Source organism: Mycteria americana, chromosome 1 (genome assembly GCF_035582795.1).
Source record: "Mycteria americana isolate JAX WOST 10 ecotype Jacksonville Zoo and Gardens chromosome 1, USCA_MyAme_1.0, whole genome shotgun sequence".
NCBI classification, from domain to species: Eukaryota; Metazoa; Chordata; class Aves; order Ciconiiformes; family Ciconiidae; genus Mycteria; species Mycteria americana.
The window spans coordinates 56337149-56353935 of NC_134365.1; the positions used below are offsets into that span (position 1 = coordinate 56337149).

At 53.0% G+C, this 16787-nt stretch overlaps 2 protein-coding genes across 3 annotated transcripts; one reads left to right on the forward strand and one right to left on the reverse strand.

The window, feature by feature from the left end:
• The first annotated feature begins 289 nt into the window (after positions 1 to 289).
• NAGA (alpha-N-acetylgalactosaminidase) lies at positions 290 to 6084 on the forward strand. The gene is given in 9 exon segments (XM_075499325.1): positions 290 to 569; positions 572 to 809; positions 1411 to 1585; positions 1699 to 1876; positions 2142 to 2236; positions 2910 to 3071; positions 3554 to 3751; positions 3967 to 4110; positions 4381 to 6084. Coding segments are annotated over 9 exon segments (1638 nt in total). The 5' UTR covers positions 290 to 304; the 3' UTR covers positions 4564 to 6084.
• A 697-nt stretch (positions 6085 to 6781) lies between these two features.
• Positions 6782 to 16201, reverse strand: WBP2NL (WBP2 N-terminal like). Of its 2 annotated transcripts, none has more exons than XM_075499334.1 (8): positions 16124 to 16201; positions 13554 to 13662; positions 12874 to 13009; positions 11189 to 11281; positions 10212 to 10430; positions 9679 to 9798; positions 9216 to 9292; positions 6782 to 8374 (listed from the first exon to the last, which is right to left on the reverse strand). In XM_075499334.1, the coding sequence occupies exons 1-8, from the start codon at positions 16180 to 16182 to the stop codon at positions 8327 to 8329; spliced, it is 861 nt and encodes a 286-aa protein (XP_075355449.1). In that variant the 5' UTR covers positions 16183 to 16201; the 3' UTR covers positions 6782 to 8326. The 2 variants fall into 2 exon arrangements, with proteins under 2 accessions (XP_075355449.1, XP_075355458.1); XM_075499343.1 differs by lacking the exon at positions 16124 to 16201 and adding an exon at positions 15696 to 15866.
• Between the last annotated feature and the right edge of the window lie 586 nt (positions 16202 to 16787).

Here is a 16787-nt window from a genome sequence, read left to right on the forward strand (position 1 = left end):
CCGGCGGGCACGGCAGCCTGCCGGGAGCTGCTTTCTCCCGGACCTCGTCGCTCCGCCCGACGCCCCTTTGGGTACCCCTAGGGTCCCATCCGGGGGGACCTAAAGTCCCCTTCTCCTCCCAGTGTAACTATTGGGGTGCAGCAGCCGTGTGGTGCGGCGGTGATAGGGTGCCAGTAATGGGGAGCAGCAGCAGTGGGGTGCAATGGCAATGGGGTGCAATAGCCGTGGGGTGCAATACCGACTGGGCGCAGTGCTGACGGGGTGCAACACTGATGGGGTGCGACAGCTGTGGGGCGCAGCAGCAATGGGTGTAATTGCTGTGGGGTTCAATGGGTCTGTTACTGACGGGGTACAGCAGCGCAGGGGGGCGATACCAATGGGGTGCCGGGGCTGTGGGGCGCAGCACCCGTACGATGCAACGGCCGTGGGGTGCAGCAGCAAGGCGGTGCGGTACCGGCGGGGTCGGTGGCCGTGGGGCGCAGCGGGGCTGGGTGCAACGCCGCGCCCCGCCGGGCCGGGCGGGAGGGAGGCGGGCGGTCAGGTGATGCGGGCGGCATCATGTGAGCGGGGCCGGGCCGGGCCGGGCCGGGGCGGAGCGGGGCGGGGCGGGGAGAGACGCTCGGTGCTCCGGCGGCGGCGGGGACGATGGGGTCGGTGGTGCTGAGCGGGCTGGCCCTGGCGCTGGCGCTGGCGCTGCCCGCCCTGGCCCTGGAGAACGGGCTGGCGCTCACCCCCCCCATGGGCTGGCTGGCCTGGGAGAGGTTCCGCTGCAACGTGGACTGCCGGGCGGACCCCCGCAACTGCATCAGGTCAGCGGGGCGGGGAGCGGAGGGGGGAGCCCCCCCCGCCCCGGGGCTCCCTGCCAAGGAGGGGCTCGGCACCCCCCCTCGCCGCAAGGAGGAGCGGGCCTGCGTGCCCCCTGCCCGAGGGAACCAGCTCGGAAAGGCCGGGCTGGTGTCTGGGGTCTGCCCCGGGAGGGTGCATGTGTGGACGGGGCGATGCCAGGGCAGGGGAGGGCGGATGGACGGGTCGGGTCGGGCACCAGGCCCGGGATGGCTCTGGCACCCTCTGTGTCCCTGGGGCGAGCCCTGCAGCAGCGGGATCTCGGGGAGCATGGTGCGTGGGAGGCAGGGGGCTCGGGCCCCCCGGGGCTGGGGTTGGAGAGCCCCCGGCGCTGAAGGAGGTGGCCGGGCTTTGCGGGTGTCGGGGAAACGCTTCCCCTCGGTGAGATCAATGAATGGGACATGGATGGGGCTTAAACGGGAACCCATATGGCCCAGGCCAGCCCTGTGGTGACCGACCCTCCAGAGCCCCCACTTAGCCCCAAAGTCCCGCTGGCTGCCTGCACCTGGTAGGACGTGGAGGTCGCAGGGGCTCAGCCTGCCATGTCCCTGTCCCCCCGACCCACAGCGAGACACTCTTCTTCGAGATGGCAGACCGCCTGGCGGAGGACGGCTGGAGGGAGCTGGGCTACAAGTACATCAACATCGATGACTGCTGGTCTGCCAAGCAGCGGGATGCGGCGGGACGGCTGGTTCCTGACCCCCAGAGGTTTCCCAGGGGGATCAAGGCCCTGGCTGACTATGTGAGTGCCTGGTGGTGGTGGTGGGGTGTGTCTCCATGTCCCCATGCCGCCTGGTTCCCGGGAGGCACCTCAGACCCCCTCGTCCCCTCCTTGCAGCTCTCCTCTCCTCGCAGGTCCATGCCCGGGGCCTGAAGCTGGGCATTTATGGCGACCTGGGCACCCTCACCTGCGGGGGCTACCCAGGCACCACGCTGGACTATGTGGAGCAGGATGCCCAGACCTTTGCAGAGTGGGGTGTGGACATGCTGAAGCTGGATGGGTGCTACTCGTCGAGGGAGGAGCAGGCGGAGGGTAAAGGCTCCCCAGCTGGCTGGCGTTTTTCCCCTTGCTGCTTCTGTCAGGGCGGCTGGCCATCTGCAGAAACGCTTGACCAGCTTCAGTTCTTCCCTTGCATCTCCTGTTGCAGCTCTTGGGCAAAGAGGAGGGAGTTTGGGTGCCCTAGAACTGCTGTAAGGCAGGAGGCCAGGCTGGCCTGGGGTCCCCCCGAGCGGGTGGGCCGTGGACACAAGCTGCTGCCAGCCATCTCCTTCACCAGTTGTCTTCTCCTCTCCCCAAGGCTACCCAGAAATGGCGAGGGCCTTGAACTCCACAGGCCGCCCCATCGTCTACTCCTGCAGCTGGCCAGCATATCAGGGGGGGCTCCCCCCCAAGGTGAGGGTTGTCCCGTCTGGTGGCTGTTTCCCGTGTCCCCTGTGCCCTGGGGGAGCTCTTGTTGGAGCTGCAGGAGCTGGGTGCTACACCCTGGTTATTGCTCTGCCCCTGGTAGGATGGGGCTGCAGGTCCCTGGAGGGGATGTGGCCTCCCTGCCAGGCATCTGGGGACGCTTGGGGTTCCCAGCATGGCTAGGTGATGGGAGTTTGGGGGAAGAAGGCCCTGGGGCATGCCCTCTCCACCCCACTCAGCTGGTGTGGGGTCGATCCTGGCAGTCTGTCCTTCTGAGATGGGTCCTGTCTGGTTTAAGTGCTTGAAATAGGGTGTTCCTCCTAGTAATATTTCTTGAGAATTGATTGCATTTATTTGTTTCCTCTTCCACTTTCTGAGTCACCCTCATTCCACCCTCATTCTTGCAGCTGATCATATTTCCCCATGGCCTCTGCAATTGTTTTGCCAGACATCCTATCATACTGGGATGTGCCCAGTCGTATTGGGGTATGACTCTGTCCTCCTTCATTACGTGATGTTGCCCTTCTACACATCCCTGTGCTTTGCAAACACCAACCATCTTCTGGACGCTGCAGCTCTCAACAAGTCTGGTTGCCCCTTCTCCCCCAGCTTGCAGACCCTGTCCTTTCTCCCTCCTACCTGACCCTGTGCTCCTCTCCAGGTGAACTACACCGTCCTGGCAGAGGTCTGCAACCTGTGGCGTAACTACGATGACATCCAGGACTCCTGGGACAGTGTGCTTTCCATCCTGGACTGGTTCTCTGCAAACCAGGACGTGCTGCAGCCGGCGGCTGGCCCCGGCCACTGGAATGACCCAGACATGGTGCGGCTGGGTGGTGGGTGCACTGACCCTGGCCGGGGACGGGGATTCTCCAGGAATCCCCTTCTAGGGGCAGGGTGAAGGAAAAGTGCCAGGAGTAGGATCCCTCTTGCTGCAGAGAGGCAAAGCTCGTGTTGCCCTTGGCTAAGCTGTGGGAAAAGCCTATGGTTGCCACGAACCCTTCACCGCTCAAGTTTACCTGTCCTGTTGTCCAGGTGTCCCTGTCCTTCCCTGCACAGCCCGAGGGGGGATAGTGGTGAAGCAAAGGGTGTTAGTGAGTGCGTTTGAATGTGTGCTGATGGCTCAGCACCTAGCAGGGGTAGGAAGTCCCAGCAGTGGTAGGCTGCTCAAGGGGAAGCAAAACCATGTGTGAGGTTTCTCATGTGTGTTTCCCCCCCCAGCAAGCTGCAGCATCACCAAGTGTGGCAACAGATGAGTTTCTAACCCTTTTCTGCCCTCCTGTCTTTTCCCCCTCTCCCCTCCAGCTCATCATTGGAAACTTTGGCCTTAGCTACGAGCAGTCCCGCTCCCAAATGGCCTTGTGGACAGTGATGGCAGCTCCGCTCCTCATGTCCACGGATCTCCGCACCATCTCCCCGAGCGCCAAGGAGATCCTGCAGAACCGCCTGATGATCCAGATCAACCAGGACCCCCTGGGAATCCAGGGGCGCAGGATTGTCAAGGTTAGGGGGAAGGCAGACGTGTTTGGGAGAGCAGACAGGAGCAGCACAGGGGGTCACAATAAGGACGGAGAGGGAGGCGATGCAGAGAAACATGAGCAGGAGAGCTGTGGGAGCTGGGGACCTGCTGGCACAGCAGCTCCACAGGGCAAGGTCAGAAGTTACGGGCCAGCACTGGTCCCAGCAGCTCTGGCTTACCCACCCATCCCCACCCCTAGGAGAAATCCCACATCGAGGTGTTCCTGCGCCCGCTGTCCCATGCTGCCAGCGCCCTCGTCTTCTTCAGCCGGAGGACGGATATGCCCTTCGTCTACACCACCAGCCTGGCCAAGCTCCACTTCCCCGAGGATGCCGTGTATGAGGTGAGCCCCACTGGCACGCTGCATGGTGGGGCAGCCCCACAGCACTTGGATCCCCCTCTTCCCAGCTTCCCCTGTTGACACCCTGTGCATTTTTGGGCGGGGAAGGACTCCCACTCCCCGTCTCCAGGATGAAGGGGCAGCCACCCGTTGGGTTGCTCTCCTGTTGCCCACTGCTGTGCCCCATCCCACCATGCCATGTCAGTGACCATGGCTGGACCTCAGGATGAAAGGTCTGTGGAAATCCTGGTAGCCACCATCTCTCTCTTCCAGGTACAAGATGTGTACAGTGGGAAGATCATCAGCGGCTTAAAGACGGGAGACAGCTTCTCGGTCGTTATTAACCCCTCAGGGGTGGTGATGTGGTATCTCTATCCCATGGCGCTGCCGGCGCAGCCCTGGCATGTTGTCAGACAGCAAGCCCCCAGTGAGGGTTTCCACCCGGTCCTCCTGTGATGAGGCTCAGCAGATGGGGGTGTGGGTCAGTGCCAGGGTGAGCTGCGAGACCCTGGGGCACATGGCTCTTCACTGCACAAGTGCCTTTCGCTGGCATGCCCAGCAGTGCTGGGGAGTGACCGTCAGGTCATTCCTCCGGTACCAACTTGGTGATGTCTACTCGGTCTGCGTAAAGCAGGAATTCTTGTTACCCACCTCCTAAGGGTGGGCAGAGCGTGATTCCTCGGTGATTGCAAAGCGCTTTGAGATCCTCCTGTGGAAGATGCCATACGAGCAGAGTTCAGCCACTGTTGGAGTTTGTCAGCTCTGACACCTGAGCATTTTACCACTTTGAACTGAGCATCAACTGCTGCAGGGGCTGTTTGAACCATGCCTGTAGAAAGGCCTTGGATGCTTTAGTATCTTCTAGGGTGGTGACACCTTCCCCCCCCCCCCCCCCCCCCCCCCAATGTGTGATGGTGGATCAGACTTGGCCACCTTCTTTCCTCTGCTATAATCAGCTTGGCTTAGAATAAGGGGCTGTCAATAGGGTTGCGCTCTTCCCAAGTAACCTCCCCAGGACCAAGAGCTCCTGGAGGCATGATGGTCCTGTGCAGAGAGGCTTTGCTTGCAGGCCTGATACTGCTGCCAGGATCCTGGAGGCCGGCATTACTACAGCCTAGCATGCATGCTAGCATTGGATTAAAGCCCTTCTGGTCTCAGTTTACAGCAGAGCAGAGCAAACACCTGAATTGGCCATGCACAACCCCAGCAGTCTTGCTGTGGTATAGCACCAAAAACTGCAGAGCCATAGCGTGTTGTGTACGAGTGGTGTCGGGAAGACGCCGATGCTTGGTTGAGGTCTTTTGAGTTGGGAGATGGTCACAGGTGCCTCCGAGCTGCAAGCTGCACCTTGTTCTTGCTCTAGCAGGAAATTCCAGCTGAAAGGGGGCTCAGGCCCTCCTCCAGTGGGCTGAACCCTCAGGGATTCTCAGGGAAAGGCTCCTCCTTCTCCCAAGGGCAGCTACATCCACAGCCCCATCCTGAAGAGGAGCCTGCACTAATAAACTGGAAGTGAGTGGTGGGACAGACTCAAGTCCTCAACTGATCCACCTTCATACAGCACACATCCTACAGAGCAGTTTTAGGTGAGACGTGGCCCACCCCAGCTGTCCCAGAGAGGGGTGCAGCATTTGTGAAGATTGCCTCTGAAGACTGTAGCCCAGGGAGACCGACAAGATTAAGCCTCAGACCAGAGAAATACCACATTTTAGATTAGCCCACCCCCCAAAAAAAGTTTCCTTTGTCTATTCAGATGACAAAGGAGGGTTGGGAGCCCACACCGGTTCCTGCAGGACCAAATGGCTGATTCTGGCCACTTCTAGAAACTTTCTGTGAGTGCAGCAGCAAGATACTGAACACAATACTTGCAGTGCTAATAGGGAAGTACAAATGCACTTCGTGTCTGTATACAGGAGCTGGCTTTGTTCTTGGGGAGTGATTGAGACAATTTAACTGAAATAAAAGGGAAGCAGCTCACAGGCTCTCTGTTTTGTGTTTATTCAGTGTTGCTAATTATAGCTACTTGGTTAATGTAGGATTACAGGGTCAGTACCTCAAAACAGGAACAACTAAGGTAAGAAGCAGAACTGGTTTCCTGTTGGAGGCTGGACTGATGCAAAGTAGAAAACTGCTTTCCAGTAGTTACACCATGTTCAGCAGGGCACCAGCTTTCCTTGGCACAAGGGGAAACTCAGATTTTACAGTCCCCAGTTAGGTGCCATTTTCCTTTACCATGTATTTGTTTTTCCCTCACTGGAAAAAAATTAGCTAGAGAGGAGTTCCTCTTAAAGACAGGCCTTCCTACTGCCTAAAGATAGGCAGTACATGTAAATGTACACAGGAGAGCTGCTAAGAATACAGCCTTAGGGAGTGGCAGGGTGGTGACAGTGTTGTGCCTGCCCCAAGGACGTGAACATGTGCCAGTTCTGGATATCTGGGTGAGAGCAAAGGCGCAAACCAGCCTTGCCACCCTCCCCAGGCAGCAAGAGGATGAGCACCACCTTCCTCTCTCCCCCCAGTTACTTGATTCCAGATCCAGCTTAGCCATGCACCAGGGAGAGAGGAGGAGTGGCCCACAGCCCACCCGAGAGAACGCCACCAGTGGCTGTTGTTTGTTCCAGCCTTCATGCAGTAGGCAGGAATGAAGGTCAACACAACACACACGCAACACTGAAGAGGCAGCTGAAGGTATCAACACGCCTGTATTAAAGTGCAATTCAAAAATTACAAACATTCATGGCTGATTTTGTTTTTTAAATACAGAGTTATTAGAACATCTCTAACTTAGACTTAAACAGTGTTTATAGATAAGGAAATTTACTTCACCCCATGCGGGGCTGCTTTAGGAATTCACACTTGCAAGTTGTGCAAGCCCGACTTACAGGAGAGCCCTGGCACACAGGGAAGTAAGAGGGAAAACACTCCTTCCCCTTCACTGTGAAGGTAGGAAGGGTGTAGGAAGAAGTACGATCACCCCATATGTAAAGGATCACGAGGGTCTCCACCAGACTAGAGAGACTCTCTTCAGAGCAGGTTTAATGGCACTATGTCCTACGGAAGAAGGAAAGGTTGTGGCTGAGCAGCCAGAGTCTCTGCAAGAGAGCCAAGTGTTAGTAAAATCTGCACCACACAGCGGTTCCCAGCTGAGAGAGGGCACTGCACCCCTAAGCAACCCAACTCCGGTATTACAGCACCCACCCACCCACGTTGCTCAGATGTGGGCATACACGCCCTGGCTGCAGCGTCTGAAGGAAAAGACGAAGGCCAGTTTTCCCCTGTGGAGCTAGCACACAGCGCAAGCTTGCTCAGCAGAGGGAGCCAGGGCTGCGGGACCCGTGTACTGACAAGGCTCCTGCCAGGTCATCTTCCTAACATAACATATTTTGCTCCAGGGCAAGCAGGCTCCTGTGCAGCACTTGACTCCATTACGCTTGAAGAACAGCTGCTTGACAGAGGATCATTGCACAGATATGGGACCTGCTTCTAAAAGAGGGAAAGGAAGACTGATTCGCACGCCTGCCAGTCTACCAGCTCACTGCCCTGCAGCACATCTTTCTTTGCTTTTCTATTCAATGCCTACAAAGGCAGGCTGATTGGGGCCCATCCTCTTCCCTCTTGCATAGCCAAATGCTTCAATGTCTCTTAGGACGCACTTCCGAAGTTCGTCACCCCATGACTGTTAATCCAGGACACGAAACACGTGCTTCCAGCACGATACAGGATTTCCAGAGTCCCATCTCACGCTGAATTGTGCCAGACTTTAAGGAAAATTAACACCTTTCTGGGGCACCCAAGGGTCTGTGCAAGGAACCTCATGGCTCTCTATACCTTTCCTCTTGGATGGTGCTTCAGAAGAAGTCAAAAGTTTGGCATTCCAAGTAGTTTTACTCCAAGATCCCAGAGCCTTTGTATTTTAGTCCTAGATCAGTAATGTGGTCTACTGGTGGTTTAATAAGAAGTCCATCTCTCTCCTCAAGCCAATGGCAGAGCAAAAGGTTAGTGCTTCGACCCCATGAGATAAAGCAAATAAGCAGGAAAGTGCTGTTGTTCCACTCTGTATTGCCACTGACTTAACGTTTAAGGAGGGCAGGTGCTCAGCTGCCCAGCACTACATATATTGTATATATACAAAGAGACCTAGAGAGATGCTAACCCGAGGGGTGGTAACAGCCAAGTTGTCTTCATGGAGAGAGTGTGGGAGGCTGGTTGCAGTTTCCTTCTGTTAGTTGTTCTTCTTATCCTCAGGGGGTGCATAAGGAGGCGGCTGATCCTGGAAGGAGATACAGTAGAGTCAACAACCCTGCTCGTTTTATGATGAGCTCTTCTCAGGCTTGGCTTACAAGAAATGACTGCTCTTCAGTGAGCTACAGACAGAACCAGGTGCTGTTTTAAGCTGCCATTTCATCACACCATTCCTCTCTAGTATCAGTTATATGCCAGAATATATGCTGCCTCCCATAACGTTTCTAGTGAAGGTCCCCTCAAAGCCAGGTAATAAATGGTCTATTGCAAATAGACCATTTAATCTGTTTTAATCAACATCCTCACTTCACTTCCAGGGCTTTGTCTCTGTTGATGTTCATACCTCTGACCCAGCAGACGGCAAGCCCCTGGGCTGAGGGCCAGCTTTGCTGTTCCATCCATCTCCAGCCCACCACAGAGCCAAGCGAGGCAGTGAAGGGCACAGCAGACTGGCTGTCACATACCAGACACAGGCTACAGCCTACCTACTCGCTGCCACTGACTGAACAGTAAGAGACTTCCCCATCTCCATGCAGCCCAGAAAAAAACGAAAACGAAACCCACATGCTCTCATCCTTCAGTGACCTGCTCTTCTTTAACTCTCCCTGCTTTCAGGCCCAACAGAAGCAGACACCTTGTTGTACTGAATGGCTGCTACTGGATGAATCTTAAGGCCCTCCTCCTGTCCTGACTGAGGCTTTAACAAGCCTTCTTCAAGGCACTATCATCCACACCTCCCAAGAAAATGCATACTTTCTGTGCATTTTCAAAATGAAGGCATGCTAGGCTTTGCTAGGAAAGCAAACTGCTGTCTCTAGTAGTGACAGAAGAGGGAGCAGGCACACGCGGGCCACAGGCGCAGTACTCACCATGGGCATGTACACATTGTGTGGGTTGGCAGGGTTGTAATATGCACTGGAAGCGGCTTCCATGGCCTTACTGTCCCCTAGACAGGAAAGAGAATAAGCAAGTGTAGGACACACTCACTTACATGCCTTAGGCAGTAGCCCCAGCCCCAGAGCCTTCTCCCCAGCCATAGCTCTTTTGAAGAGTCAACAAATGTCAAAAGAGCTAGCAGCAACCGCAGCAAGCTGGGTTTGAATTCAGAGCAGTTCAGGAAAGCTGGAAGCTGGCTAGAGCTGACCACAAGCTGTGCGATGCAGAGCTGAGCAGCTCCCCCCACACTCTGTTATCTCAAATAATAGATCAGGATGACTTTGAGCTCCTGCAAACAGCTTCCCCAGCCCACGCTGTGCCTACAATGCCACCCACAGCCCAAGCCCCCATGCACCCTTTTGCACCTGGACGCTGGCAGCCCCCCATGCCCATTACCTGGCATCCCTGGGCCCACCCAAGCTGGGGGAGCTGAGGGTCCTGCAGGAGACGGCCCAGAGTACGGGGGAGGAGGTGGCACATACATGGGGTTCATGTTTGGAAGTGGTGGGTAAATACCTGAAAAAGATGACACCGGATTGATGCTTTGGACCATGGCAATGGGACAGAGGGCAAGAGAGCTCACAAGCCCAGCAGCACATTAGCCCTGGACAAGAGCAGCAGCTGGGGAAGCTCTGCAGGCTTGGCAGGGATGCAGACAGCCGGGATTTGACATTTTGCTAATATCTGTCATGCCAGCAGGCAACAATTCTCTGCCAAGCAGCAGCACAATTTACAAACCACATTTTCACCGCCCATCCAGCTGCAACTATAGAGACACACAGGTGTGATCAACAGCACACACAGATTTTTGCAAGGACAAGGATCCTTGATGGGAGACAAAACTACAGTAACCCTCACCGTATCATTGTGATTTCTTTACAACTAACACCAAACACACCCTGCCAGTCATCATTACACAACTTCCAAACCTGGAGTCTGGGCATATGGATATCCCATGGGCTGTGGAGCAGGTCCATAGGCATTCATCGGAGGTGGTGTATAAGGATATGGTCCGTTTGGTGGTGGAGGGGCAGCATAGCCCCCCGGTACAGGTGAATACCCCCCTGGAGCAGGCGGGGCGGGTGCATACCCTCCGGGCACAGGTGTATAGCCATAGCCAGGGTTCTGGAGAGGAACGCCACTGGAAGCTAAGGAGCACATGTTTAGTAAGCCAGACATCCTTTTGTTACAATTAAACATATAGAATAGTCCTGTTCATGCAGCACCATTTCCAATCATCTAAATTAACTATACAGTCTGGCAAAGTACTGTGCTTGAAAATCATTAGCCTCCTTGCTGCAACTTCACAGGGTGCTAAAGGAAATCAGCTGCAAAAATACCAGCTATCAGGTACCAGTTCAATCACAGAGCTTCTGCTGCTGGAAGAACAAGACCATTCTAAAGAAGTATCAGTAGGGTGGTTTTTACTTATTTTTAAACTTTCTTATCAGAAAAAAAATGTACATTTTCCCCCCCATTTGAAAGTTTTAAATAGAAGTTATTATTTTAAATTTATTTTTCCCTCCTCCAAATGTGGACGTGTTACCTACCCTCAGCTCAGTTCTATAACAGCAGAGTAAGAAGGGAAAAGTTAAGTGAATCAATTTTTCACCATTGCATATTTCAACTTTACTCCAGGAGGAATAAGGTTCTGTAGAAAAAGCTGGTCCACCTCAGAAGCACAAACTCCAGAATATTCTGATTGCACAAAGTGTTACAATGAAATAAAGAAAAAGGATTGCAAGGAAAAACAAAAGTTCCCCTGGAAAAAAAAACCCCACAACATTGCTGTGGAAGAGTGCATAGAGTACCCCTCTTCCCCCAGCCCGTGAAGTTCAAAAACAGCACTATTCTCTAACTAGCTCAGCCAATCATGGGGGAACTGCAGGCTCTGAAGATCCCTTACCATTAGAGGCAGCTTTGAACATCAACTGTCCAAACTCAATGGCTCCTCCACTGTTGAAAGTCAGTTTAAATGTCCCTTGCCCTTCCCAGCCACCTAGGAGAGAGAGAATTAGAACTGAAACAGACTATTAACCTCCTCAGTAGCAGTCAAGCCAGCAAAACAGTTAATACTCCAATTAATTTTTTCTTCTTTATTTCAAAACTATTTTGCGTCATATTGCCGGGGGAAAGAAGCATGGCACTGCTATCAGATGTCCCCCAAAATAATATCTGAAGAAGATCAGGAATATATTTCTTTACCCTTTAAAAGACGATCCCCACTATAGATATGTAGAAGCAGCCTACTCTAGATACTAGGATGTTTTGTCCTTTCCCAAAAGGTTTAACGGAACCTAATAATGAACACAGTGTAAAGCAAGAACACTTAATTCACTGAGGATTTTAATTGAAAGCCCTCAAATGAAGTTTTATTGCTGACCTCAGTGGACTACAGATCAGGATCTGCAACTCAAGCTAGGATTTAAATCAAATGCAACATTTTTAATCTCTTTGACCCACAGAAACTCAGATAGATTATAAATGCTTAGGTATAATAACACTTTTCAGAAAAAAAAGCAAGCAGGTGATGACATTGCAGGATAAGAATGTTTTGTAAAGGGTTTTTGGTGTTGTGTTTGGGGCTTGGGGGGGGGGGGGGTTTGGGGATTTTTTTTAGAAAATAAGATGTCTTTTAAATAAAAGATTTCATAAAACAAGATTTATCTTCCTTGTCTAACAATGACATTAGTAGAAGTAGAGAGTGTCTCTTGGGGACAAAGTAGAAATAAAGGACAGAAATATAAGAAAGCAATCCACCATGGATAAAGTCATCGTCTTGGAGATTCACCGCTTTAAAATCACTGTCTTAGTACGATTTCAACGCGAGAAAGTGGGATGATCCACAATCCAGAGGACTCAGCCACTTTAAGACATTGTTAGGAACAGGAAGTAAAAGCATAAGCTCTCCAGATGTCATAAAAATCCACATAAACTAGTTCTAGGGCTGAAGAGGGAAGAAATTTGAACCAGAAGCCTTGTTTTTAATCCCTGTTTAACTTCTGCAAGTCCCTATGTTTGGTCATGACCATGACTAAGGCTTATCACAGTTTCATCATCAAATTGGGAACAAAGCTAAATCAGTGATATACAGCAGCATCCGAGATGCATGCAAACGTACCCAATCTGGTAAGTGATTAACGATCTCCAGAAAACAAAAGTGGTTGCTAATTCTGTCTATCAATACCAATGACTGGTGACTTGGCCACTTACCCACCCTTCCAGGTCAAAGATGGGAAAACAAGCACATGCAGAAGCCAAGTAAACGTGACATACACAGCAAGACAGAAGTTACAGGATTAAACAAAAGCCATCCTGTGAAAGTCAGTTATTAGCTTTGGGGGCAGAAAGTAACACTGAAGCAGTGCCTTAAAGTTCAGAAGACACAGGTTACCTTAGCGTGGACATGCTAGCTATACTGCTGTAGCTATGCTGTCCGTCTTTCCTGTGCACATAAGCCATCTATCTGATGTTCACATAGAAGATAGAAGAAGACATCAGTCGTCTTCTATCAGAAGAAGATGTTCAGCAGAAGATAGAAGGACTTGTGACACTTGGGAAGAGTTCAGTCAACAAAGCATGGGCACATACCTCCTGCCTCGGCCTGAATCTGTCCTTTGATGTAATTGGCAGAGAAAACAGGCTGCTCAATTGAGCATCCTTTCACCAAATAAAATGGCATCATGAAAGACAGCATAGGATCCTTGCCCTTCGACACAAAGATCATCTGCAAGACAGGAGGGAATGCCTCTGAATTACCTGAATTAGATATAAAGGGTGGTCATGGAGTTCTAGTTGTAGCAGCATCCAAAAAGAGGATAACTTAACTCCTAGTATCAGTATGCATTGTGTTATTTCACAGCTTTAATGCTGCGGGATCGCAAACAGATTGATGGCACGTGGCTCACTTGCCTGAAGCACGTCTGTTGCAAAATAATATACCACTTAAAACACACATGCACATTTACAGAGTTTTATTGTTCTGCTTTTTAAGGATAAGCTATGACAGTTTTCAAAGAAAGTAATATTGACTGACGCATGATATGAAATATATTCTCTAGACAGTGATTTCCAGGACTGCACGTGCCTTTGTAGAGAATTGGGATTGTGACACAGGCACCAACTATCCTATTTCCACATTCCCTTCTCCTACCTAGTACTCTCAGTGGTTCCTCCCATAACAAAAATAACTTATTCTATCACCTAGGTTTCTGGTCTAAGGTCTACAAGATCCCTTGAGAAAGAAGAAGTCCTGCTGCCATCAGACTTACCCGGTAAGGGGTGAGATATAACATCCCTTTCTTGGTGCCTTTGAAGGCTTCAGGCTTGCCCGTCACGTCACTGAAGGAGAGCTCCACATCTTTACAATGTTTGAGAACACTACAGGAGGAAATCAGACAAATTGGAGAGACAAACTCAGCAACAGGTCTGACACGCACACACCCATCACACAGGGAGGGGGATAGCACACCAGAAGCTCTGAATATTATCCCAAAAGACTCAGTTCTGATGTGGGCCCTGCCGTTTTTCCTTTGAACAGAGAGGGATGATTTATGCAGAGCAGAAGAATTCATCCTCTAACCTGTGACAACCCCTGCTCCTCCTCCACAAAGCTTTAAGTGACAGTTTCTCTTTCTGTCTCCAAAACCATCAGGCTGAGGAATTCCTCTCTCCGCATGAGAAGAGCCTCAGCCCAAAGGTCAGGGCACAGAAAGGGGTGAGGTGTCTGAAACCGCCCCCCTTGAAGCCAAGGTATCACCTCAGAGCAAGCCCCTCTCTCCAAGTCCATGCTCAAATCCAGGACCGGCCACCACACAGGAAAACAGCACTGCTGTTACACCGCACCCACTGTGCAAATGGAGGAAGCTGCTTCACTGCTGACCCTCCTTCACATGATTTAATTAAATATTTGTAATAAGCAGCACCATGCTAAGGAACAAAACGAGGAGCCAGTAATGTCAGCAATAAGGTTATTATTGTTGGATATCTGTGAGAACATTAGCGAAGTTTGTTAATGACACCAAAGCCAGATGGGAACTGTGAACATTGCAGGGTCAGGGGTACGGAGGTGACTGAAAAATTAAATATATTTTCAGGAAAAATGGAAGAGTCAACTTGGGAAAGCGTGTCACTGAATCTACAGGGCAGACCCTAAACATACCACCTCGTAAGGAAATTTGCAGAATAAACAAAAGAGACTTGGGGGTGACAAGTTTGCAGTGTGTTACAGTGCCAGAAGAATCCGAGGCCTTTTATTGTTCAAGAGCATAGAAAAAGAAAAACCAAAATCCTAACCCAACACAAGCCTGAAGAGGCCACATCTAAAATTATCCTTATATATTCTGATCAGCCTATAGTAGAAGTCAGATCAAGTAAGGAGTAAGGAAATTATTGGGGGAAGGGAAGGAGTCAGCAGGGCCAGTGTATGGGAAAACAACAAAAAGCCCTGTAGTTTCAGGTTGTGTGCTCTGAGGGAAGAAAACAAGTAACAGTATAGATGTATCTGAAAAACATAGCTATGCAAGGAGGAAGACATTAAAAAGGTCTAGCTTTAATGTGAAAAAAAAAAAAAATCCTAACCAAGAAATTCTACTGGGACATTACTTCATACCTGACCTAGTTGCAGATTCTCAGACTGGCTGAGGCTGACAAACTGACAAGGCAGCAGAGCTCTTTCCATTTCCAAGATGCAAAGGGGAAACATTTCTTCTAAGCTAAATAAAACCAACTCCTCGACAGTCTGGATCTTACCAGAACACTTCCTCAACTGTACCAATGTTTCGTGTCAGTTTGCCTCACTGGGAAAAATTTCTACATAGTCCCTTTAATGTTTACTCCCTCCCAGATACTCACACAAGCAAATAACACGCAGCCACCACCACTGGGGGTAATTAGGCTGCTGAACTGGTCTGCACCTGCATGCCCATCCAGGGCTGTCACGGGAGGGCTGCGCACCCCACGCAGCACCCACCTGTGACTAAGCAGCACCTCGAAGAATGGCTTGAGGTCAAGGGTAGAGAGATCTCCTTTAAACCAGCAAAAGCTCTACGTGTCAAAGGACTTCCCTGACTGAAGTATTAGCACTCAGTTACAAACTCAACATTATTTGGAGCATATTTTTGGAGGGTATTTTTCCTATTGCTTACCAGCCCCAAACCAACTCGACGATCCTTTACCGGGCCTCTGGTTTCTAGGATTTCTCTAGCCAAGGCCAGGATGCTGGGAGCACCCGAGCACCACCAAAGCGAAGCCCAAGCCTGCCAAGCTGGTCTGTCAATCCCCACTCGGGGCGAGGGCAGGTGTCGAGTGGCCGGCTGTGCTTTCACGAAGAGAGGAGGGGACCTGCTCTGCTCAGGCCTCGCCTCTGACAGCGAGTTTTCCTTACTTTGAACTCAAGCGATTAAGACTCCTACCTTAAGTGGTCTCTGCCTCTCTGACATCACTAACTGATTGCATGACACTAAAAAAAGCTAATTCCTTCTCTTCTACAGGCGATGGCAGCTCACTCCTCACCCAGGAGGCCCGCTGGAGCGGCACTAAGGACCGCCGAGCTTCAGCAGTGACGACGGGGCACCTCTGTCGGCTCCAGCCAGGCCTGCTCCCCACTGCCTGCCCCAGCCCCTTCCCACGCTGCCAGGGAGGGCTTTAATAACACGGCCCCCGGGCCGGGGGGCCGGGAAGGGACGCGGGGCCGGGAAGGGACGCGGGGCCGACCGCCTCCCACTACCGGGCCCCGCCGGCCCCCGGGCCGGCCCTGCTGCGAGGACAGGGGGTGAGGGGGAACCCCCCAGCGCGGCCCCCGCCCCGCAGGCCCCACGGCCCCGCAGCCGCCCGCCGGTACCTCTCGGCATTGGGGATGACGACACCGCCCTCCTGCGAGTGGTTCCTGTTCAGCGCCATCTTGCCCCCGCTGGCCCCGCCCCTGACCCTGTGACGTCAGCCCGCGAGAGCCCCGCCGCGCTCCGCCCCGGCAACGCCCCGCCCCGCCGACGCCCCGCCCCCCCTGGCGTCCCGCCCTCCCCCGTGACGCCTCCCGGCAGGCGGCGGTCGCGAGGCGGAAATGATGCGGCGGCGGTCGCGAGGCGAGGCTGGTTTAATGGCCGCCGGCGGAGGGAGCGCTACAGCGGGCGGCACCGCCCGGCCCGCCCCGGGCACCGCGTCTTTCCCGCGACAGGCCGTGGAGCAGCCCCGGTGTTCGGTGTGCCCAAGGCCAGCCGGCGGACGCCTTGGGGGGCCGCGGCCCGGCCCGGCCCCTCCCCTCCCGGCCTGGCGGCGGCACCGCAGGCCTGCGGCTGGCCTGCAGTTGGGCCCGAGGCGGCCGGGGAAGGCGCTTTCCCTAAAGCCCCGGTCCGGTGTCTGGGTGAAGCGCGGTTTTTGCCGTCTTCTGTTCGCGTAGCCCTCGCAGCGCCGCTTTCCGAGACCTCTGCTGGGGTGGGAAAGTTGCTGGCAGCGCGGCTTAGGCAGCCTGTCCCCCGAGCTGCCCGCTTACAAACCATAGTGAACCG